The 20,857-nt window shown below is 43.1% G+C and overlaps 1 protein-coding gene across 1 annotated transcript in view; it reads right to left on the bottom strand.

Moving 5' to 3' along the window:
- LOC147251636 (titin-like) overlaps nucleotides 1–20,857 on the bottom strand; it is a 196,372-nt gene that overhangs the window by 132,054 nt on the left and 43,461 nt on the right. Inside the window, exons 50-75 of the mRNA XM_086221099.1 lie at nucleotides 18,009–18,287; nucleotides 16,700–16,978; nucleotides 16,309–16,587; nucleotides 15,931–16,218; nucleotides 15,557–15,835; nucleotides 15,193–15,474; nucleotides 14,804–15,079; nucleotides 14,440–14,718; nucleotides 14,076–14,354; nucleotides 13,675–13,962; nucleotides 13,299–13,577; nucleotides 12,795–13,076; nucleotides 12,081–12,359; nucleotides 11,716–11,997; nucleotides 11,353–11,631; nucleotides 10,942–11,229; nucleotides 10,568–10,846; nucleotides 10,205–10,486; nucleotides 9,787–10,065; nucleotides 5,006–5,068; nucleotides 4,457–4,741; nucleotides 4,126–4,254; nucleotides 3,716–3,998; nucleotides 2,847–3,030; nucleotides 1,256–1,336; nucleotides 795–1,062 (exon numbers count right to left, since the gene is read on the bottom strand). Coding sequence (XP_086077225.1) covers nucleotides 795–1,062; nucleotides 1,256–1,336; nucleotides 2,847–3,030; nucleotides 3,716–3,998; nucleotides 4,126–4,254; nucleotides 4,457–4,741; nucleotides 5,006–5,068; nucleotides 9,787–10,065; nucleotides 10,205–10,486; nucleotides 10,568–10,846; nucleotides 10,942–11,229; nucleotides 11,353–11,631; nucleotides 11,716–11,997; nucleotides 12,081–12,359; nucleotides 12,795–13,076; nucleotides 13,299–13,577; nucleotides 13,675–13,962; nucleotides 14,076–14,354; nucleotides 14,440–14,718; nucleotides 14,804–15,079; nucleotides 15,193–15,474; nucleotides 15,557–15,835; nucleotides 15,931–16,218; nucleotides 16,309–16,587; nucleotides 16,700–16,978; nucleotides 18,009–18,287 — 6,630 coding nt within the window. The remainder of the gene's footprint in view (nucleotides 1–794; nucleotides 1,063–1,255; nucleotides 1,337–2,846; nucleotides 3,031–3,715; nucleotides 3,999–4,125; nucleotides 4,255–4,456; nucleotides 4,742–5,005; nucleotides 5,069–9,786; nucleotides 10,066–10,204; nucleotides 10,487–10,567; nucleotides 10,847–10,941; nucleotides 11,230–11,352; nucleotides 11,632–11,715; nucleotides 11,998–12,080; nucleotides 12,360–12,794; nucleotides 13,077–13,298; nucleotides 13,578–13,674; nucleotides 13,963–14,075; nucleotides 14,355–14,439; nucleotides 14,719–14,803; nucleotides 15,080–15,192; nucleotides 15,475–15,556; nucleotides 15,836–15,930; nucleotides 16,219–16,308; nucleotides 16,588–16,699; nucleotides 16,979–18,008; nucleotides 18,288–20,857) is intronic.

Here is a 20,857-nt window from a genome sequence, read left to right as displayed (position 1 = left end):
ATTGCTTTTATTTGGGATGCCAATAGACAATGGAAAAGGATTCCAGTATACGTCCAGATTTACATCGTTTCTGGTTGTGGCACGGTTGCGTTGATTCAGTAGAAAGACCCATAAAAATCATTAAAAGCTGCATGAAAAAATGAAGTAAATTTAAATAATTTAGGTTGATCTGATGTAATGAGTTTGAGAGTGAATTCACCAACCGGTGTGTAAGTCATTATGATAGTGCAGCCAGAAAATCCTTCAACCTCTGAATGTAAGACAGCGTTTGCAGACGGTCATGAAGTGCCGTCGTCCCTCGGGCCTGAAGCTATACTTTGGGCTGTCTTGAAGCTCCCATTTGTACCATGTGACAGTGGTGTTGTCAAAAGAAAACTCGCACTCAAAAGTGGCAGTGGCGTTCATTGAGCTCAATGCTTTGGATGCATTTAGTGAGATGACTTTGGTCAGCTAAAACCACATCATCAGAGAGAGTTCGAAGGAACTTTACAATATCACATTTAACATTATAAGGTCATGAAGACAATGATGTCAATGATGTATTAAGTCTCAGATTTGGAGTTTTGGTAACTTGAGTACCAACTTACCAAAGTCAAAGAAAGGAAACAAAACCAAACAAAGGCAATAATTCACCTTGTTGAAAGAGGTTAGTTGCAGTTCTTTTAGTTCTGTTTTTGTCCTACCTGTTGTGGAATCAGGTCCTGATAAGAACCAAGGAGGGACAAGAAGACACATTAAAGACGTACAGACAACAAGGTTCAACGGACACAACATTCAGTCACTGATCCTCTTACCTTTGACGGTGAGCTTGGCGTTGGAGATGTGAGGACCACACACCACCCGGTAGTTGCCCTGATCTCTGGGCTGGCAGTTCTTGATTTTCAGGCGGTGGAGGTCACCCACACTGCTGGTCTCATACTTGTTGCCCTGGTCCAGTTTCTGGGTACCTTTGTACCAAGTTGGTGTGATCTCTGGGTAGTTGATCTTGAGGCGACACTCAATGACGGCCGTCTGGTTTTCAGGGACTGTCTGGTCAGTGATGTCAGCCACCACGGAGACAGGCTGAGGGTTCACAATCAGTTGCATCCTTTCAGTCATGAGGTTGTTTTTAGAGACGCACTCATTCTGTCACTCGTAACGACAAGGATGAACATGGTTTGCCAAACTGCTTTTAAAAACCTTGCTTATCCCCCCTTTTCTGAACGAGTTACTTGAAGATGAATGTCAACGAGAGAGGCTGTTGATGGTTGTGTACCTCTGTGCTGGCACGTCCCTCCAGCTCCTGCATCAGTCGGACCATGTCCTCCTCTTCAACCTGGCCACCCTGCACCGCCTCCTACAGCAGACACAATACTAGTAAAGCAGCTTTTGTCCCGGTCGTCAGTGCTGGAATGCTTGTGAATATGAGAAATAGGAGTGAATTCCATTCCACCGCTATACTGATGACACACTGCTACATGTCCTCATAGAGCCCCAACACAATCAAAGACTTTAAAATTATCTCAAAAACATGGATGCCTCACTTTCAGTTAAATTCCCTGAGATCAGAGAATTATTGTTAACTCTATACACTGTTTTTCTCATCATACACATATCTGACATACTAAGTCTAGACAAATGTTATCCAGGTGATATCTTTATGAATATATACGTGAGTGTGTGTGTGTATGTGTGTGTGTGTGTGTGTGTGTGTGTGTATATATATACCACATTCTACATTGTAGATCCATACTGAAGACATCAACTATATGAAGCAAGTTATATAAAAATATCTAACAAAAAATTTGTTAAATAACTGTAAACGTGTTTTACATTCCAGCTTCCTCAAAGTCGCCTCCTTTTGCTTTGCTGCAGCGCTGCAAACCCTCGTCCTTCTCTCAGGGAGCTTCATGATGTCATCACCTGAAATGGTTTCACCTCTCAGGTTCACCTTGTCAGGGTTCATTGGTGGAGTTAGGGAAGATGGCGCCAATCAGGCCTTGATGGTCCAACAGCTGCTAGGAAACCACCACCAAGGAGAAGCAACCAGCAGAGGAGGTTTGTTTGGACCAGAACCACAAGGAGTGGACATGAGACCAGAGGACATCTGGGCTTTGGTCTGATGAGTCCAAATTTTAGATCTTTGGTTCCACCGCCGTGTCTTTGTGGGACACAGAAAAGGTGGAGGGACGGTCTCTACGTGCATGGTTCCCAGCGTGAAGCATGGGGGAGGAGATGTGATGGTGGGGGGGCTTTACTGGTGCCACTTGTGGTGATTTATTCAAACTGAAGGCCCACTGAACCAACATGGCTGCCACAGCGTCCTGCAGCAACACGCCATCCCATCCCGTCTGCGTTTAGTTGGACCGTCATGATGTTTCAGCAGGACGACGACCCAAACACACCTCCAGGCTGTGTGAGGGCTACTTGACCAAGAAGGAGAGAGATGGAGGGCGGCCCAGGTGACCTGGCCTCCAGTCACCTGACCTGAACCCAGTCCAGATGTTTGGGATGAGATGGAGCGCTCAGGTGCTCAGCACCTCTGGAACTCCTTCAAGACTGTTGGAGAACCGTTTCAGGTGATGACCTCATGAAGCTCATGTATATATAAATATATATATATATATATATATATATATATATATATACGTGTGTGTGTGTGTGTGCGTGCGCGCGCGTGTGTGTGTGTGCGTGCCTGCTTTTCTGTCTGTATGCACTTCAAAACTCTGCATTTGAGGGTTAGATACAAACACAAATAATGTGTATTTTCACTAATATACTAGTTAGTGTTGTCTTCAAATCCTAACCCTAATCCTGAGAGCTGAAGTGCCTCAGATCTATCATGACAGTGACGTGTCTCCTCTCACCGCCCCTCCTGTCTCCATCTCCTTCTCCTTCTTTAGGAATTCGACAGCTTGCAGGATAGCACGGTAGTCATGGATGTTGTGCTCCCTCAGGATGACCTCATACTGTTTGGGATCTTTGCCCCTCAGCAACTCCACAATATTGACCTCCTCTTCTTTCTTGGGACTCTTCTGCTTTGATGGAGTCCTGCCATAATGTGGAGATAGGTAGGCTGGAAATATCTCATCATATTTCAAAATACAGTAGGTTTACAACCACACTCTTTTCTCCCCGAGCAAGCATCAAGCAGACCCAGGTTCTGCTCTGGTAATTCTGAATAAGTTCACTTTGTTACCCTGTACTACTCTCATGGTAGCCCCGAAGACTACGTGATGTTTCTAGATTATTCAGCAGGGTCATTGTCCGAGTGTCCTGACGGGGGATCATACTGACCTCCCATTTCCTGGCCAGGTCAAGCAACACCAAATAAGGGGCAGTTAGAGGGAGGAGTCGTTACTGTGTCCTTGATCTAGGTCACGTCTTCTTCAGTATATGTTCAACGATGCCAATGTAAATTGTCAACATGTCATGAATACATGTTGCATAATCATGATCAGGAGGCTGTGTATCATCTGTATGTTATGTATTTTTTTATAGATATATGAGGTGTTTTAAACTCTTACATGTAGCCCTAAAGTTCTTCATTTTGAAACAACTGTGCAGAAGACACAGGACTCTATATCTCAGCTTCATTTGAGGACTAGAGGGAGGCTATAATATTAGTCAAAGTGGAGGTTTCGGGTAAGCACTTAACCCTTAATAAAGTTTACACCATTTCTACAACTGTTTCAGACCTTTGTTCTTTGAACAAAAAACAACATAAAGCTCTTACTTCTTCAGCCTTGTCCTCAAGTCTCCAAGTTCTTCTCCTTTCTCTTTCTTGGTGACCTGCATCTCAGCGCTGCACTCGATCTCACCATGTTTGTTGGAGGCAACACACCTGTAGACTCCCGAGTCTGACTTGGTCACCTCTTTGATTTCCAGTTTGGTATCGTGGCCCTTCTGCTCAACAGTGACACGACCACCAGGGGTGATCTGCCTCCATTTTCCCTTCATCCATTTCACACTGGGGATTGGGTCCCCTCCAGTCTTGGCAATGAAGGTGGCAGTACCCTCTGCACATAAAATTAAATTAAAGTTAAATTACATAAAGAGCTTATGTTATCTCCAGCAGCCCAGGTCTGTTGGGTAGTTTTTATAAAGATTTTTATGGAACTTTTTCCCCTTTCAAACACGACTTACTCTCTGTGACAGACACATTTTGGAGTTCCTCAATGAAGTAAAGGTTGTCAAGTCTTTTGGGCACAGCAGCAGCAGCATGACTGGCAGCCTCAGTGGGAGAAGGCTTGGCCACTGGTTTGGCTCCTTTGTCTGAGAAAAATGATCGCAATGGTTTTCTATTGTACATAGGAAAAGTATTTCTTATACTTCATTTTGTAGACAGTAAGCACGTGCATCATGAAGATTCTCCGTTGTGAATCTTGGGGTAGGGATTCCCACTATGTGACTTGTCATTACAGTCTTCGTTCCATGAGTGAATCCACTTTAGTTCATAAAGTCAAGGATGGATTACCTTTGACAGTGACCCTCGACTTGCAGAAATCAGAGCCACTAGCGTTGGTCGCCTTGCAGAGATAATCTCCCGCATCAGTCTTGGAGGCATGGCTGATCTCAAGGCTGGCTGTGCCTCCCACAAATGTGATTCTAGTGTTGGCACTTGACTTCAGCTCCCTCCTGTCCTTCATCCAGTGGATAGTTAGTGGAGGAGAGCCAACAACGTGGCATTTAAGGTGCAGCTTTTCCCCCTCGTTCACCATCAATGGCTCCAGAGGGACATCAAATTTAGGGGCCTGATATTCTGAAGCATTGTTGGAAAGAAGCAGCAAGAATTTTTTTTTTTTTGTAAATAGCAACATGAAGACAGCAAAAAAAAAAACTGACAAGGACCAGCCCAACAATCTAAGAGATGAAACCAAAGTCAGAATATTCTGGACCTGAACCATACAGAAGTCCTTTTTTAAAATTCTCTGTTCTGCTTTCTGTCAACATGAAGACACAGAGCACGATTTAAAATCTATGAAAATAAACCAAGTCAATACAAGGAGTCAGAGTCCTGACTTACCCTCTGACTCTATTAAAGACTCGGATGGTTTCTTGGTCATCGGAGGAACTTTGCCCTCTGCTACTGAAAGAGAAATTGAAGACAGTCAGGCCATGCGATGGTTTGAAATTCAAATGTAGTCAAAATCCAACTCATCAGGCCACCAGGCCTTTAAGATGGCAAAATCAAAACAACCGTCAACACAGAAGCAACTCAATAGTCTCATCTGCATAAGAATAAGAATATTTGAACGTATACGTTTGATTCTAACCCAGAAGAGCATAATGACAGAAGTTCTCTCTGACTCAGTCTTAACATGGATTATAAATGTATTTTGCAAACAAGTCCTCTGAGGTTAGCATTTGTCTCTACAGCGGGTTTGTGGAATGACATGCTGGAATGCGTTGGTTAGTGTGTTACCTATTTTAACATGAGCATGACAGATGTCAGTTCCTTCAGCATTGGCAATTTCGCAAGTGTATTTTCCTGCTGCTGCGACTCTATCGCTGTTGAGGACCTCCAAAATGCAGGAGGAGTCAGTGGTTTTGACACTGTATTGGTAAGATGCCCAGATTAGCTTGTCGTCCTTCTTCCAGGTTACGAAGACCCTCTGGCTGCCAGTGTAGGTGCACTCTAGCCTCAAGGGTTTCCCCAGTTCATGGTGGACATCCCTCATTTTTTTGATGAATTGCACAGGTTCTGAGAGAAGCAGGGTTGAAGTCAAATATCAAAACCACTGATCTTTACATGTGATGAGACAAAATGGAATCTGTGAGAATTCCCTTGAATCCATGGGCAACTGAGCATATAAAACTGCTATGGGTTAAGGCAGTTTATAGACTCTGCTATGGAAGCTCTGAATATTATTTTAGTTGTTGTCTTTTGGAATGATTTTCTTTTTGCACAGGAAATGAAAGATGAGAGGAACTGAAAGCTATATGTTGTTGGTTAGCATAAATTAGTATAAAAGAGGTCTGACAGATATCAGGTTAGTTGGTGATGGAAGTGTCTCTTTTTTGTTGATATCTATATAGTATAATAGAGAAAGGTGCTTTAGCCAGTTAGACATTAGCATAGCAAATATCTGTTCTAACAGCCTCTTGCTGGTCACTGTTGAGAAATTCCAAGTTGTAGGTGTCATCAGTGCTTTTATTCAATTGTCATCCTTCTTCCACGTTGTCAATACTTGACCATAGTCAGCTCGGTCAAAGGTTCCGAGTGTGTGAAACAAGCCTCTTCAAGCGCAGAACGCTGGCATTGAGCAGAATCATGGTTGAGGGTTGGAAGCTTGCTGATGTGTTAAGAGTTGGTGACTTTACCTAGGCTCACGCGTGCTTGGCAGATGTCAGTTGCAGCAGCATTGGTAATTTGGCAAGAGTACATTCCAGCTGCCTCGGGCCTGTCGCTGTTAAGGACCTCCAGGGTGCAGGTGGAATCAGTAGTTTTAACGTTATACTGGTATGAGGCCCAAATCAACTTGTCGTCTTTCTTCCATGTGACAGCAACCCTTTGGCTTCCAGCATAAGTGCACACTAGTTTCAGTGGTCGACCAACCATGAAGGTCGTGTCTTCCAGCCTCTTGATAAAGCGCACAGGTTCTGAGAGAAGTAATGCTGAAGTTAGAAATGTGCCCATTGTTACAGTGCCATGCATTTCTCTGATCTACATCAAAGCCAAAGTTACTGGGACTGCTGAAGCATTACGGAGCTAAATTACACTTCTACCAAGAGTTTCATGTTTCGCCAAAATGTTTTGTGACATAGATGGAACAGATCCACTGCTGCTAGGGTCAGGAACACCAGGAGAGGTTGGACTACATCTTGATCTGCTGGCCATTGTGGAGCCAATAAGTTGTGGAGGTAGCAGAGCAAATGACCTCATGCTCCAACCTGACAAGGTCATCCCTGACAGGGTGGGTGTCTCTCGGCTTCCTTATGAATCTCAGCAGAATCAGTTTGTCTGATTTTTAAATTGTTAAAAAGCTAAAGGGAGCAATTCTGTCTTGAATGGATGATTTTCACCGTTGACTTGTCTTTTACCTGCCATTTTGTAATGCATAATTTTAGAACAATTCATGCTGGGCCGTTGGCTGTGCTGTCACCTCTGACCCATTTAATGACACCTCTTGTCATGTATTTGACTGATATTGATGAGGACCTGCCTTACTCTACCTTTTATTTGGCATGAATGTAGGTGGAAAAAGGAAATAAATCTGATGTGATGCTGAAGGTCACTAAACCAAAGCAGTCAGTCTCTGAATATTGATGATGTTTCAGTAAAGACTTATAGAAGTTTGAAGCACAAAAGAAATGGAGTGACGTTTTGACAAATATGATGAATTAATTGGCTGAGATACTAATGGCCTTTAGCCAGTTAGACATTAGCAGAGCAAATATCTGTTCTAACAGCCTCTTGCTGGTCACTGTTGAGAAATTCCAAGTTGTAGGTGTCATCAGTGCTTTTATTCGATTGTCACCCTTCTTCCACGTTGTCAACCCTTGACCATAGTCAGCTCGGTCAAAGGTTCCGAGTGTGTGAAACAAGCCTCTTCAAGCGCAGAACGCTGGCATTGAGCAGAGTCATGGTTGGGTCAGTAGCATCGGGTCAAAAGAAGGTTGAGCTAGCAGGAGAGTGACGGAGGTCATGCAGTTATCTGATGTGTCATAAACTTGTCTGCTGGCCAACCGCAGACAGTCTGTGGTTGACACACTTAGTTGAGGGTTGGAAGCTTGCTGATGTGTTAAGAGTTGGTGACTTTACCTAGGCTCACGCGTGCTTGGCAGATGTCAGTTGCAGCAGCATTGGTAATTTGGCAAGAGTACATTCCAGCTGCCTCGGGCCTGTCGCTGTTAAGGACCTCCAGGGTGCAGGTGGAATCAGTAGTTTTAACGTTATACTGGTATGAGGCCCAAATCAACTTGTCGTCTTTCTTCCATGTGACAGCAACCCTTTGGCTTCCAGCATAAGTGCACACTAGTTTCAGTGGTCGACCAACCATGAAGGTCGTGTCTTCCAGCCTCTTGATAAAGCGCACAGGTTCTGAGAGAAGTAATGCTGAAGTTAGAAATGTGCCCATTGTTACAGTGCCATGCATTTCTCTGATCTACATCAAAGCCAAAGTTACTGGGACTGCTGAAGCATTACGGAGCTAAATTACACTTCTACCAAGAGTTTCATGTTTCGCCAAAATGTTTTGTGACATAGATGGAACAGATCCACTGCTGCTAGGGTCAGGAACACCAGGAGAGGTTGGACTACATCTTGATCTGCTGGCCATTGTGGAGCCAATAAGTTGTGGAGGTAGCAGAGCAAATGACCTCATGCTCCAACCTGACAAGGTCATCCCTGACAGGGTGGGTGTCTCTCGGCTTCCTTATGAATCTCAGCAGAATCAGTTTGTCTGATTTTTAAATTGTTAAAAAGCTAAAGGGAGCAATTCTGTCTTGAATGGATGATTTTCACCGTTGACTTGTCTTTTACCTGCCATTTTGTAATGCATAATTTTAGAACAATTCATGCTGGGCCGTTGGCTGTGCTGTCACCTCTGACCCATTTAATGACACCTCTTGTCATGTATTTGACTGATATTGATGAGGACCTGCCTTACTCTACCTTTTATTTGGCATGAATGTAGGTGGAAAAAAGGAAATAAATCTGATGTGATGCTGAAGGTCACTAAACCAAAGCAGTCAGTCTCTGAATATTGATGATGTTTCAGTAAAGACTTATAGAAGTTTGAAGCACAAAAGAAATGGAGTGACGTTTTGACAAATATGATGAATTAATTGGCTGAGATACTAATGGCCTTTAGCCAGTTAGACATTAGCAGAGCAAATATCTGTTCTAACAGCCTCTTGCTGGTCACTGTTGAGAAATTCCAAGTTGTAGGTGTCATCGGTGCTTTTATTCGATTGTCACCCTTCTTCCACGTTGTCAACCCTTGACCATAGTCAGCTCGGTCAAAGGTTCCGAGTGTGTGAAACAAGCCTCTTCAAGCGCAGAACGCTGGCATTGAGCAGAGTCATGGTTGGGTCAGTAGCATCGGGTCAAAAGAAGGTTGAGCTAGCAGGAGAGTGACGGAGGTCATGCAGTTATCTGATGTGTCATAAACTTGTCTGCTGGCCAACCGCAGACAGTCTGTGGTTGACACACTTAGTTGAGGGTTGGAAGCCTGCTGATGTGTTAAGAGTTGGTGACTTTACCTAGGCTCACGCGTGCTTGGCAGATGTCAGTTGCAGCAGCATTGGTAATTTGGCAAGAGTACATTCCAGCTGCCTCGGGCCTGTCGCTGTTAAGGACCTCCAGGGTGCAGGTGGAATCAGTAGTTTTAACGTTATACTGGTATGAGGCCCAAATCAACTTGTCGTCTTTCTTCCATGTGACAGCAACCCTTTGGCTTCCAGCATAAGTGCACACTAGTTTCAGTGGTCGACCAACCATGAAGGTCGTGTCTTCCAGCCTCTTGATAAAGCGCACAGGTTCTGAGAGAAGTAATGCTGAAGTTAGAAATGTGCCCATTGTTACAGTGCCATGCATTTCTCTGATCTACATCAAAGCCAAAGTTACTGGGACTGCTGAAGCATTACGGAGCTAAATTACACTTCTACCAAGAGTTTCATGTTTCGCCAAAATGTTTTGTGACATAGATGGAACAGATCCACTGCTGCTAGGGTCAGGAACACCAGGAGAGTAACTTCAGTCTGGCTTATCATCTGTTTACTGGAGAGAACTGTTGTGCAAAGAACGAGCTGAAACCCTAAATATTTAACATAAAGAAAATATGAATGGAAACTCAGTATCACCTTGCACCATCACTTTACAGCTGGCAGAGGCAGAACCGACCCGATTCTCGGCCTTGCACGTGTATTCACCATGATCCATCTTGGTTGTTTTGGTCAGTTTCAAAGTGGCCACACCTTTTGTGAAGTCCATTAAGCAAGTGTTGGACATGCGTAGCTTTCCATCTGCTTTAAACCAAGCTACAGTGATGTCGGGAGTTCCTGCAATAACGTATTTCAAGGTCACTGCATCCCCAAGAGTTACTGCCACTGGCTCCATCTTTTCAACAAAGTATGGACGTTCTAAAATGAAAATGAAGAGGATGTTATTATGACTGCAAATGCTGAGCTGTGACTGACCAAATGAAAGAATGAAATGATGAATGGATGACTGGTCATTAATTCATACAAACTTATTACAAGAACAATGCACATTCAGTACCTAGAATTGACACTTGGGCATCGCATCGTTCACTTCCAACTCCATTGTCAACTTCGCAAGAGTATCTACCAGAAGCTTCCACACAGTCTGAGTTAAGGACCTCAAGAATGCAGGAGGTGTCTGTGGTGATTACATTGTACTGATATGAGGCCCAGATGAATTTGCCGTCCTTTTTCCAGGTCACTGTAACTCTGGGGGTTCCAGCAAATGTGACCTCCAGCCTCAGAGGCTTGCCCTTTTCACAGGAAATGTCCCTCAGCTTCTTCACGAAGTGGACAGGTTCTGGGAGAGACATCAGTTGCATGAATTTCACATTTGGAAGAGTACTCATGGTCAAAAGACAGTTGAATCACACTAACAAACCTTTTACAAACAGATGAACTGGGCAGCTTTCCTTCCCTGCATCATTTATTATCTGGCAGGTGTACTCCCCAGCATGGGATCTCTCAACTCTGTGAAGCACCAGAGTCGCAACGTCATCCCTCAGGGTGATCTCACAGCCCCTTCCGTGCTGCATTTCTTTGGCTCCCCTGAACCATTTCACTTTAAGTGGGGCACTGCCTTTCACTTTAGCCAAGAAAGACACATTTTTGCCAGGCAAAGTTTCCTTCATCCCAGGAGTTTCCACAAAAGATGGGGGTTCTAGGTGTAAATAAAAATACAGATTTTAGGCTCATCTTTAAATGTCTTTTCATCAAGAGACACCTTTGCTTTCTGATTTTGACTCATCTACTGACCTGTCACATGCATTGAGGCACTTGTCTCACTGGCTCCAGCAGCATTTACAGCTTTGCAGGTGTATTTTCCAGAATCGAACATCTTGATTGTTAGAACTGTCAGTTTGCAGGTATTTTCAATGCAGCTGATGTCACAGTTGGGGCCGCTCTTGATCTCCTGGCCATTGTGGAACCAGGAAGTTGTTAAAGGAGCAGAACCGGTGACTTTACACTCCATCTCACCTGGTTTACCCACAACAAGGTGGGCATCTCTCAGCTTCCTTATGAAACTCGGTTGAATCAACTTATCTGAGTGTCGAGACAGGGTTAGGAGGTTGCAGGTTAAAGGGTGATTCTGAGTTACCTTCTAATTCAAAGGATTGAATAATCACAAGATGATGTGAAAGCTCACATCAAGACATCTCCACCAACCTGAGACAGAGAGCCTTGTTCTGCAAGAGGCTGTACCGACATGATTCATGACCTCAAACTTGTACTCTCCAGTGTCAGTTTTATCAGCAGCACGAATCTTCAGGGTGGCAACCTTCTTTGAGAAGGATATCTGATACTTGGCACCAGTATGCAACTCTTTGTTGTCCTTGAACCACTTGGTTTTCAGCTCTGGTGAGCCTGACACTGTGACTTCAAGAGCTGCATTCTCTCCTGACTTCACGTTCAAAAATTCAGGGCCATCCACAATAGCAGCAGGTTCTGAAATTTGGCAAGAGGATGTTGAACTATACAAAGCTACACAATCATTAGTTGTGATAGTTGAAAGTCTGGAGTTCTACAAACCTTGGACTGTGACGTGAGAGACACACTCTACCACTCCAGAGTCGTTGCTCAGCCGACAGGTGTATTTACCCGCGGTGGTGGAGTCAACAGTGGGCACCACGAGGGTAACCACATTGTTCTCAAAAGTGACCTTCCTGTTGTCGCCATCTCTAAGAATGTGATCTTTGTCCTGAACCCAGGATACTGTTAGAGGTTCTGAGCCTTTCACGGTGGCTGTCAGCGTCAGCTGCTCACCAACTCTCACACACTGGTCAACCAGTTTCTTGGCAAATGCTGGTTGTTCTGAATAGCAATTAAAAGATCAAAAGTGAGGGGACATAAAGTAAGACAAAGCTTTGAAAAAATGCCCTTGAATATTAACTCACCTTTCAGGCTTATGGTTGTGCGGCAGGATTCACTCCCCACATTATTGGAAACCATGCACTCATACAGGCCAGTGTCTTCTTGCTCCAGCTTCATGATATGAAGTGTGGCAGAGCTGCCCTCACTGACCATCTTATACTTCCTGCTCTCCATCAGTGGTCTTTTGTCTTTGTACCAGTTAACCTGGAAAGGTGGAGTGCCGTACATTTCACAGTGCAGGCTGGCGTCTTTCCCATGAATACCCTCCACTGGGTTTGGAGTTTTGATAAAGGATGGGGACTCTGGAAAATATATCAAGATACATCATCAGAAATAACAGTCACAGACAAGCAAGAAATTCCTGTTGAGGGTTATGCTCATGCTCATGTCATGCTAGAAAGAATCCATCCAGATGAAGAAAGAAACACAACAGCTTTAGTGAGAGAATTGAAATGTATATTTGTGCTACTATTTGAGGGAAGGTCATAGCTATGACAATAGCTTGGGATAGATCAATCAGGGGTAAACTGTGAGTTGGTTGCTCAAAAATAGGACAAAATTTGAGGGTTTGGCTTCAATATTGATACAAAACACTTCCAATATCTGACTTAAGTCACGCTATAAAAATATACATCTTCTGGAATATTGTTTTTGTTTCTCCACATGCTACAAAAACTCAGATAGAAAGAACTCACAAAATAGCAATCTATAACCAGTATACCAGTTGGATGGCTTACCTTGAACTGTGAGGATGGTGCTGCAGCTGACACTACCAGCATCGTTATTAGCCTCACAGGTGTACACGCCGTTGTCCTCAAACTTTGTGGTGCGCAGCTGGAGATATGCAGTCGAGTCAACAAACATCGTTTTATAGTTGCCTCCGTCAGTTATTTTTTCATCATTTTTGTACCAGCACATGTCCAGGGAACGTGCGCTAGTTGCCTTGCATTCGAAACGATGTCCTTCACAAAGCTTCACAAAGGTTGTGGGAGGTAATTTCTGGACAAATTGTGGAGGTTCTGTAAAGTCAAAACAAGACCAAGTTACTATTTTATCACTGATTATCTGTTGAGCATCAGTGTAGCACGGACGAAGCAGAAAGATTACTCTGAAAACAGATATTCCAGCAAAGACACATAAATTATGATGGGGTTAAGCAAAGAAAAAGACATAAGACAAGCTGTGACAAAGGAAGAAAAAGAAGATTTAGTTGGATTGTGATCAAAAAAGAACAGTCCAACCTTTCACCAACAACTCTGCTGTGCTTCTCACGGCTCCTGCTTCATTGCTAACATGGCAGGAGTAAGTGCCACTCTGTAGGGTCCCAGTAGGGCAGAGCTCGAGACAGGAGGAGTATTCCTCCTGTCTGATCCTACATGACAGCCCTGAGATGAGCTCCAAGTCATCCTTGAACCATTTCACTGTGAGTGGAGGTGTTCCTTCAAAGATACTTCTGAAGAGCACAGTACACTTTGGAAGAACGGCCTGGGACTCAGGCTTGACTGTGAACCGTGGTGGCACTAGAACCCAGTACAGAAAAGTGAAGAAAACATGATGAATAACTTTTAGATTGAGCTGGAAGAACAAAACTTGACACAGCTGGCTTTCAATGCAAACCTTTAGCTGTGAGAACTCCATGGCACACACAGCTGCCGGCTTTGTTGGTAATTTTGCAGGAATACTCTCCTGTATCAGCACTGTCAGTCAGTCTAAACTCCAGCAAAAACGTGTTTTCAATCTGCCAGAGTTTGTATTTGGGGCTCTTGGTGATCTTTTCTTTCCCTTTGCTCCATTCAACTGATATGGGAAGAGAACCAGCCACTCTGCATTCCATCGTGACCATTGATCCCATAATCACTTGAATATTTGTTAATTTCCTCATGAACGTTGGAGGAACTTCCTCTTCTGTTTAACACAATATCAAAGATCATTAGCAGCAGAAGAATTTTTTTTTTCTGTAATATACAGCTGTGCCAACAAAGGTTCAGAAAGGAGTTTCAAATAGATTTTTCACAAACCTAAAACAACCAGTATAACTTTACAACTACAAGTTCCAACAGAGTTAGTGGCTTCAAAAAGGTACTCTCCGCTGTCATCCATCTGTGAGGACAGAATGTGAAGAGAGCTGACGTTGTTCTCATAGTGGAGGTGATATTTTCTACTTGACTTGAGCTCTCTGCCATCTCTGCTCCATTTCACAATGATCTCTGGACTTCCAGCTACTTTGCACTCAAGACTGACTGGGTCCCCATGAGTCACCTTGACTGTGTCTGGCTTCTCATGGATTGTAGGAGGTTCTACAATACCAAGAAGAAGAAGTGAGCAAACTGTTAAGCAAGGTATTGAGTTAGGGCAGAAGAATGTGGGATGAAGCAGGGGTACCTTGCACAAAGAGAGAGGCAAAGCATTTATCGTGACCGGCTTCGTTAACCACCTGGCAGGTGTAGTTCCCACTGTGACCCGCTTCACACAAAGGAATTCTCAGATAGGCTACTCCATTCTCAAATGTTCTCCAGATTTCTGGATCCTCCAAGATCCATTTCTCATCTTTTTTCCATTGTACAGAAAGAGGCGGGGAACCTTCAACAGTGCATTGAAAGACTGCAACATCTCCCAAAAAAGTGGAGATGTTTTTTATTTTCTCAACAAATGTTGGAGGGACTAGTACAAAGAAAAGATGTCATTGTAAGACCACAGCAGATGCTCAGAATGTCAGTGAAAAGTTATGATCATCTGTCAAACCAACCTTTAATGGACAAAGCTGCAGAGCCTGAGCAATGTCCCACCTCATTAGCAACCACGCATTCATAAGTACCAACATCTTGTACTTGACAGTCCCGGATTTTCAAGCTCGTGTTTTCACCAGCAACAATAAAATGCTTTTGGCTGGACACTACTGGCTTTTGATCTTTGAACCATGTGACCTTAAATGGGGGACTTCCTGTCACTGTGCAAGCAAATACTGCGGAGGAGCCTTTGACAACGTCCACAGATGTTAACTGTTCGTCAAACATGGGAGGCTCTGAAACAAAAGAAAAGGTTAAACTGAAAGATTGAACTCTGATGAGTCTTTGTGAGATCACACCTTCCTGATGTTGACATTTAGTTGAAATGGTGACAAGATTTAAAACCAACCTTTAACTTCCAGCTCAACAGTGCAACTCTGAGTGCCTGCTTCATTGCGGGCCTCACAGAAATACTTCCCGCTGTCATTTTCACTAACTTGACAGATCTCTAATATGGCAACAGAGTTGAAAAAAGATGTCCTGTATTTGACACTTTGTTGGATCTGTGCTCCATCTCTAAACCAGCAAACAGCAATCTCTGGAGTACCAGCAATCTTACACTCAAACACATGTGTCTCTCCTGCTTTCACGAGAGATAAACCTTCCGGTTTCTCAATGAAAAAGGGGGGCTCTGAAAAAGAACACATGCAGAAGTTAAAGTGAAGGGATCTACACAAGATAATGGGTGTTAAAGGTGAAAGACCAGTAATGACCTTTGACAAAAAGAGTGGCATGGCAGGAAATGGAGCCAACATCATTCTTTATATGACAGACATAATCTCCAGAATCAGCAATGTTGGCTGAGAAGAGCTGCAGAGAGCTTGAGCAGTTGTCTTTGGTCACAGAGCTTTGGGCACCGGATATCATTTCCTTCTTGTCTTTAAACCATCGGATGGTAAGTGGTGGTGTGCCTGAGACACTAACATTAAATGTAACCTTAGACCCAGGCAAAACATTCAGGGATTCAGGCTTTTCAATAATGCATGGTGGTTCTGTTGGAAGACAAAACCCAAAAAATCTGTTATATCATCTCACATCATACGAAGGAATAAATTTAGAATTAAACTATGAGACACAGTGTTCTAACCTTTGACAGATAAAATCCCAGAGCACCTGACTGTTCCCGCTTCGTTTTTAGCCATGCAGGCATAGTTGCCGCTGTCTTCACTGTCAAGACATTCAATTTCCAGAAGCGCAACATTTTCATTGAACAAGCATTTGTGTTTTTCATCAGTCTGCATTTCTTTGCCATCTTTATACCACTGAATTGTTATTGGTAGGGAGCCAGATACGAGACACTCCAGATGAGCTAAAGATCCTTTGATTCCTTCAATCTCCTTCAGTTTTCTTGTGAAAGATGGTTTTATTATCTGATCTAAAAATACAATGAAAAATGGGATTCAAGTTGGCTGTGTGAATGAAGGAAAAAAGACAAACTCTTGAAAGACACTGAAGACAAACTGACCGAGGACAGTGATTTCTGCCTCACAAGAACTGTGGCCAGCAGCGTTTGACACCTCAAAGGTGTACTCGCCACTATCGTGTTTCTCTGCTTTAAGAATCTTAAGAACAGAGCGAAAGTCCGTCTTCTGCACTTTGTATCTCTGGCCTGATGTCAGCTCCTTTCCCGCTCTCATCCATTTGGATCTGAGCGGCTTGCTGCCTGAGAATCTGCATTCCAGCGCAGCAGGATCACCCTGGGTCACGCTGATGGACTTAGTATGGTCTAAAATATGTGCTGGCTCTGGGAGGATAAAAATGAAGCTGATTTACCTGCAAACTTGTTAATGCAACAGAAGCTCAAGAGAGAGGCAGCAGCTACTAAGACAAAGGGCAGCGACACACATCTTACAAACCTGTCACTACAAGCATGGCGGCACAACTCTGCGTCCCAGCTTTGTTCGTCGCCCGACAGAAATACTTCCCGCCATGTGACACCTGAGAGTTTGTCACATTCAACGTGGCACACTTGTTGTCAAAAGACATCTTAACGTGCTCATCCTCTGTGACCTCATGGTCATCCTTGATCCAGGAGACTGTCATGGGAAGTGCTCCAGACAACATGCACATCATAGTGATCTCAGATCCCACTGTGCAGGATGCGTCCTCAAGTCTCTGCGTAAATGATGGCGGTGCTAGTGAGAGAAGACCACAGGTGAGACCGCAGACAACACAGATCATCCACACGGGAAAACCTGGGAAGATGTTTTTATAGCTGCCTCTAGGACCAGAGGTTTTAGAGTGTGGGGAAGGGGGGGGGGGCGCTCCCCAGGGGTGCGCCAGACAGTTCCAGTGAGACTCGTGAAGAGAATTGAAAGGTCATCATGCCGAACATTGTGTTTTCCTTCAATATATGGTCTACAGAAACTGCAGTTCTGAGAGGAATTTTACTGATATCCTACTCCTCAAGGCTCAGAAAGTAAAAAATAACTTTGGAATGTTGGATGTGGTGAACACTTGGCTGTCAAATCAAATTAAGAACAACTCAACAATATTTTATGGGCAGACTTATACCAAGACCCCTTGGTTAACTGGAAAGACAGTAGTATACTGCTACTTCAAGTGAGAATGTGCATCCTAAAATAAAGCGCTTAATTTCCAAAAAGAAATGAAAAAGAGCAGACACCTGAGTCTCTTTCCAATATTTTCTTCTTTTTGTCTTATCACACATTCCTAACCAATTCTATAATACACAAATCTTATCATATTGGACTCTTACATTGTTTATTTTCTTTGTTTTCAGATCAGATGGGAGTGGGTCTAACCCACGAAGGTTTTGTTTTATATCTCCTGTTGCTGCTTTAAATGACCACCAACATGCGAGTCGCACTGGAGTTGAACCGCCTATGAACAAACATACATGAGTCTGTCAATCTTGAGGTGCGCTCCCTTTTCTATCCACTTTTCTCCTCTTAAATGTCACTCTGTTCAATGCAAAATATTCTGATAGGGTTGTGTTTGGTCCTCTGCCCTTAATATAATCATGAAACAACACTGTAACTAATGTAGGGAGGGGTGGGGTGGGCGGTGCTTCCCAACCATTCCAGACTTTTAAAACTTCTGGTCGAGGCAGTTAGGGTTGGAACCACATTGTTCAATAACAAATATTCTGAAATCTGTAGAAACTGATGACCTTGGATAACAGACACCAGTCCTTTGACTAACCTTGCAGTGAAACCTGGCACAAACACGATGTCTCTCCAACAGCGTTTGCTACAGTGCATCGGTATGTGCCGGCATCGCCACTCTCACAGTGCGAGATCTGAAGAGTGACACAGTGGTTCTCCACAGTGATCTTATGCCTTCTGTCCTCTCTGATCAGATGATCATTGCAGAAGAAACTGATTTCAAATGGAGCAGAACCTGAAATGTTTCCTTTCAAAACCAAACTTGATCCCTTTACAAGCTGAGTGGATTCAAACGGCCTGACGAATGAAGGCGGTTCTAAGAGAAAGAAATAATGAGGGTCACAGAAAGGCTCATCAGGGCCTCCAGGGTCCATTGTCTCATCAGGCTGGTCTGGTCCACACAGTCCATTTAGAGGTTCTTCATCTCCAGTTTACAGATAATACACGACTGTTGGTTCTTTACAATGTTATTTTGGAATAAACAGCTGGATCACTTAATGAGCTAATAAGACTAGAAAGATAAACAACTGTCACAATGACATGCAGCCTCGGGTTCCTCTTACCCTTTTTTCTTTCCTATAAAAATATCTATTTTGATGTATTGATTTGTTTATCTACTTAGACATTGTTTCATCCTTTACTACTTTTTGTAACATTTGTTGTATATGTGTGCATAAACATGGGTGGAAGTACATGTACTATACTACCGATGTATCGGTTCTTACTTTGAAATGGATTTATACATAGATTTGTATTGCTTGATCTAATATTTATTTATTTTTTCCTCATTCTATTTAGATGATCTAGTTACAGGTAGTCAGCAGCATTGTGAAGCAGTGGTCAGCACTGTCACTTCAAAGCAAGAAGGTTCTGGGTTCGAGTCCCAGCTGGAGCACCGGGTCTTTCTGGGTGAGTCTCCATGTTCTCCCTGTTCCTGCTGGGTTCTCTCTGGTACTCCAGCTTCCTCCACAGTCCAAAGACATCAAGAGGGACCAGGTTAATCCAGACTCTAAATTGACCGTAGGCGTGGCTGGGAGAGCCAATGGTTGTCTGTCTCTATGTGTTGGTCCTGCCATGGACTGGTGACCTGTCCACGGTGAACCCTGCCTCTCGCCTGTTGATGCTGGGATAGGCTCCACCCCCCCAACACCCTTAAACGGAATAAGCGGAAGAAAATGGATGGATGGATAGTTACGGGTATGGATGTACAGATATATAAATATGTGGGGATATACATATGTATGAAAAGTTATTTGATGAGTGAAAGTTGTTTTTTATTGTTATTATTTCAATGTATTTCATTGCTTAAAAGGAAAACACAAAGAGAAGTATTTGCAAAGATGGTTAAAAATGGGACTGAATGTTCCTTTTTTGTTTCTAACTCCAAAAAAGAAATGAGCGCCATGCAATGTGACACAAAACAAGGGGAAGCTACACTCAGCTGTCTCATAGGCATGTCTGCATGGTAAATACCATTAATCTCGTGAGGCTTCAGGATTCAATTTATATTTTCAGTCCACTGAGATGATGTCAAACAAATGACAGAAGGGATGATATGAAGAACATGAAGGATCCACCATGTTAGGGTTTCCTTTTCTTAATATCCATCCATTTTCTTCAGCTTATTCCTGTTCAGGGTGGAGCCTATCCCAGCAGCCTTCCCCCTGGACAGGTCACCAGTCCATGGCAGGGCCAACACATAGAGACAGACAACCATTGGCTCTCCCAGCCACGCCTACGGTCAATTTAGAGTCTGGATTAACCTGGTCCCTCTTGATGTCTTTGGACTGTGGAGGAAGCTGGAGTACCAGAGAGAACCCAGCAGGAACAGGGAGAACATGGAGACTCACCCAGAAAGACCCCGTGCTGCAGCCGGGGCTCCACCCACAACCTTCTTGATGGGGGCCACAGTGAGGACCACTGCTCCACCCACAACCTTCTTGGTGGGGGCCACAGGGAGGACCACTGCTCCACCCACAACCTTCTTGGTGGGGGCCACAGGGAGGACCACTGCTCCACGGGCTGCCTTTCGTGAAATTTTATATCTTAATATCCTTTTTGATATATTTTACTTGCTGTTTCTTCCTTTCTTGAAATTGAGCTGTGGTTACACACAAACTTCCCTGTTGTGGGATCAATAAAGTTCTATCTATCATCTATCTATCTATCTATCATCTATCAATCTATCTATCTATCATCTATCTATTGATCTATCTATCGTCTCTATCATCTATCATCTATCTATCTATCTATCCATCATCTATCTATCTATCTATCTATCTATCTATCATCTATCTATCTATCCATCATCTATCATCTATCTATCATCTATCTATCTATCTATCTATCTATCAATCTATCTATCTATCATCTATCTATTGATCTATCTATCGTCTCTATCATCTATCATCTATCTATCTATCCATCATCTATCTATCTATCTATCTATCTATCTATCTATCTATCTATCTATCTATCTATCTATCTATCTATCATCTATCTATCTATCATCTATCATCTATCTATCTATCAATCATCTATCTATCTATCCATCATCTATCCATCTATCTATCTATCTATCTATCTATCTATCTATCTATCTACCCATCATCTATCTATCTATCCATCATCTATCTATCTATCTATCCATCTATCTATCTATCTTTCTATCTATCTATCTATCATCTATCTATCTATCTATCTATCTATCTATCATCTATCTATCTATCTATCTATCATCTATCTATCTATCTATCCATCTATCTATCTATCTATCTATCTATCTATCTATCCATCTATCTATCTATCTATCTATCTATCTATCTATCTATCTATCTATCTATCTATCTATCTATCATCTATCTATCTATCTATCTATCTATCTAT

This window comes from Aulostomus chinensis, chromosome 12 (genome assembly GCF_037954235.1).
Source record: "Aulostomus chinensis isolate RoL2024-O1b breed Wild chromosome 12, RoL_Achi_v1.0, whole genome shotgun sequence".
Lineage (NCBI taxonomy): Eukaryota > Metazoa > Chordata > Actinopteri > Syngnathiformes > Aulostomidae > Aulostomus > Aulostomus chinensis.
The sequence above is the reverse complement of the archived record's forward strand: the minus strand, read 5'-3'. Positions and strand labels throughout refer to the sequence as shown.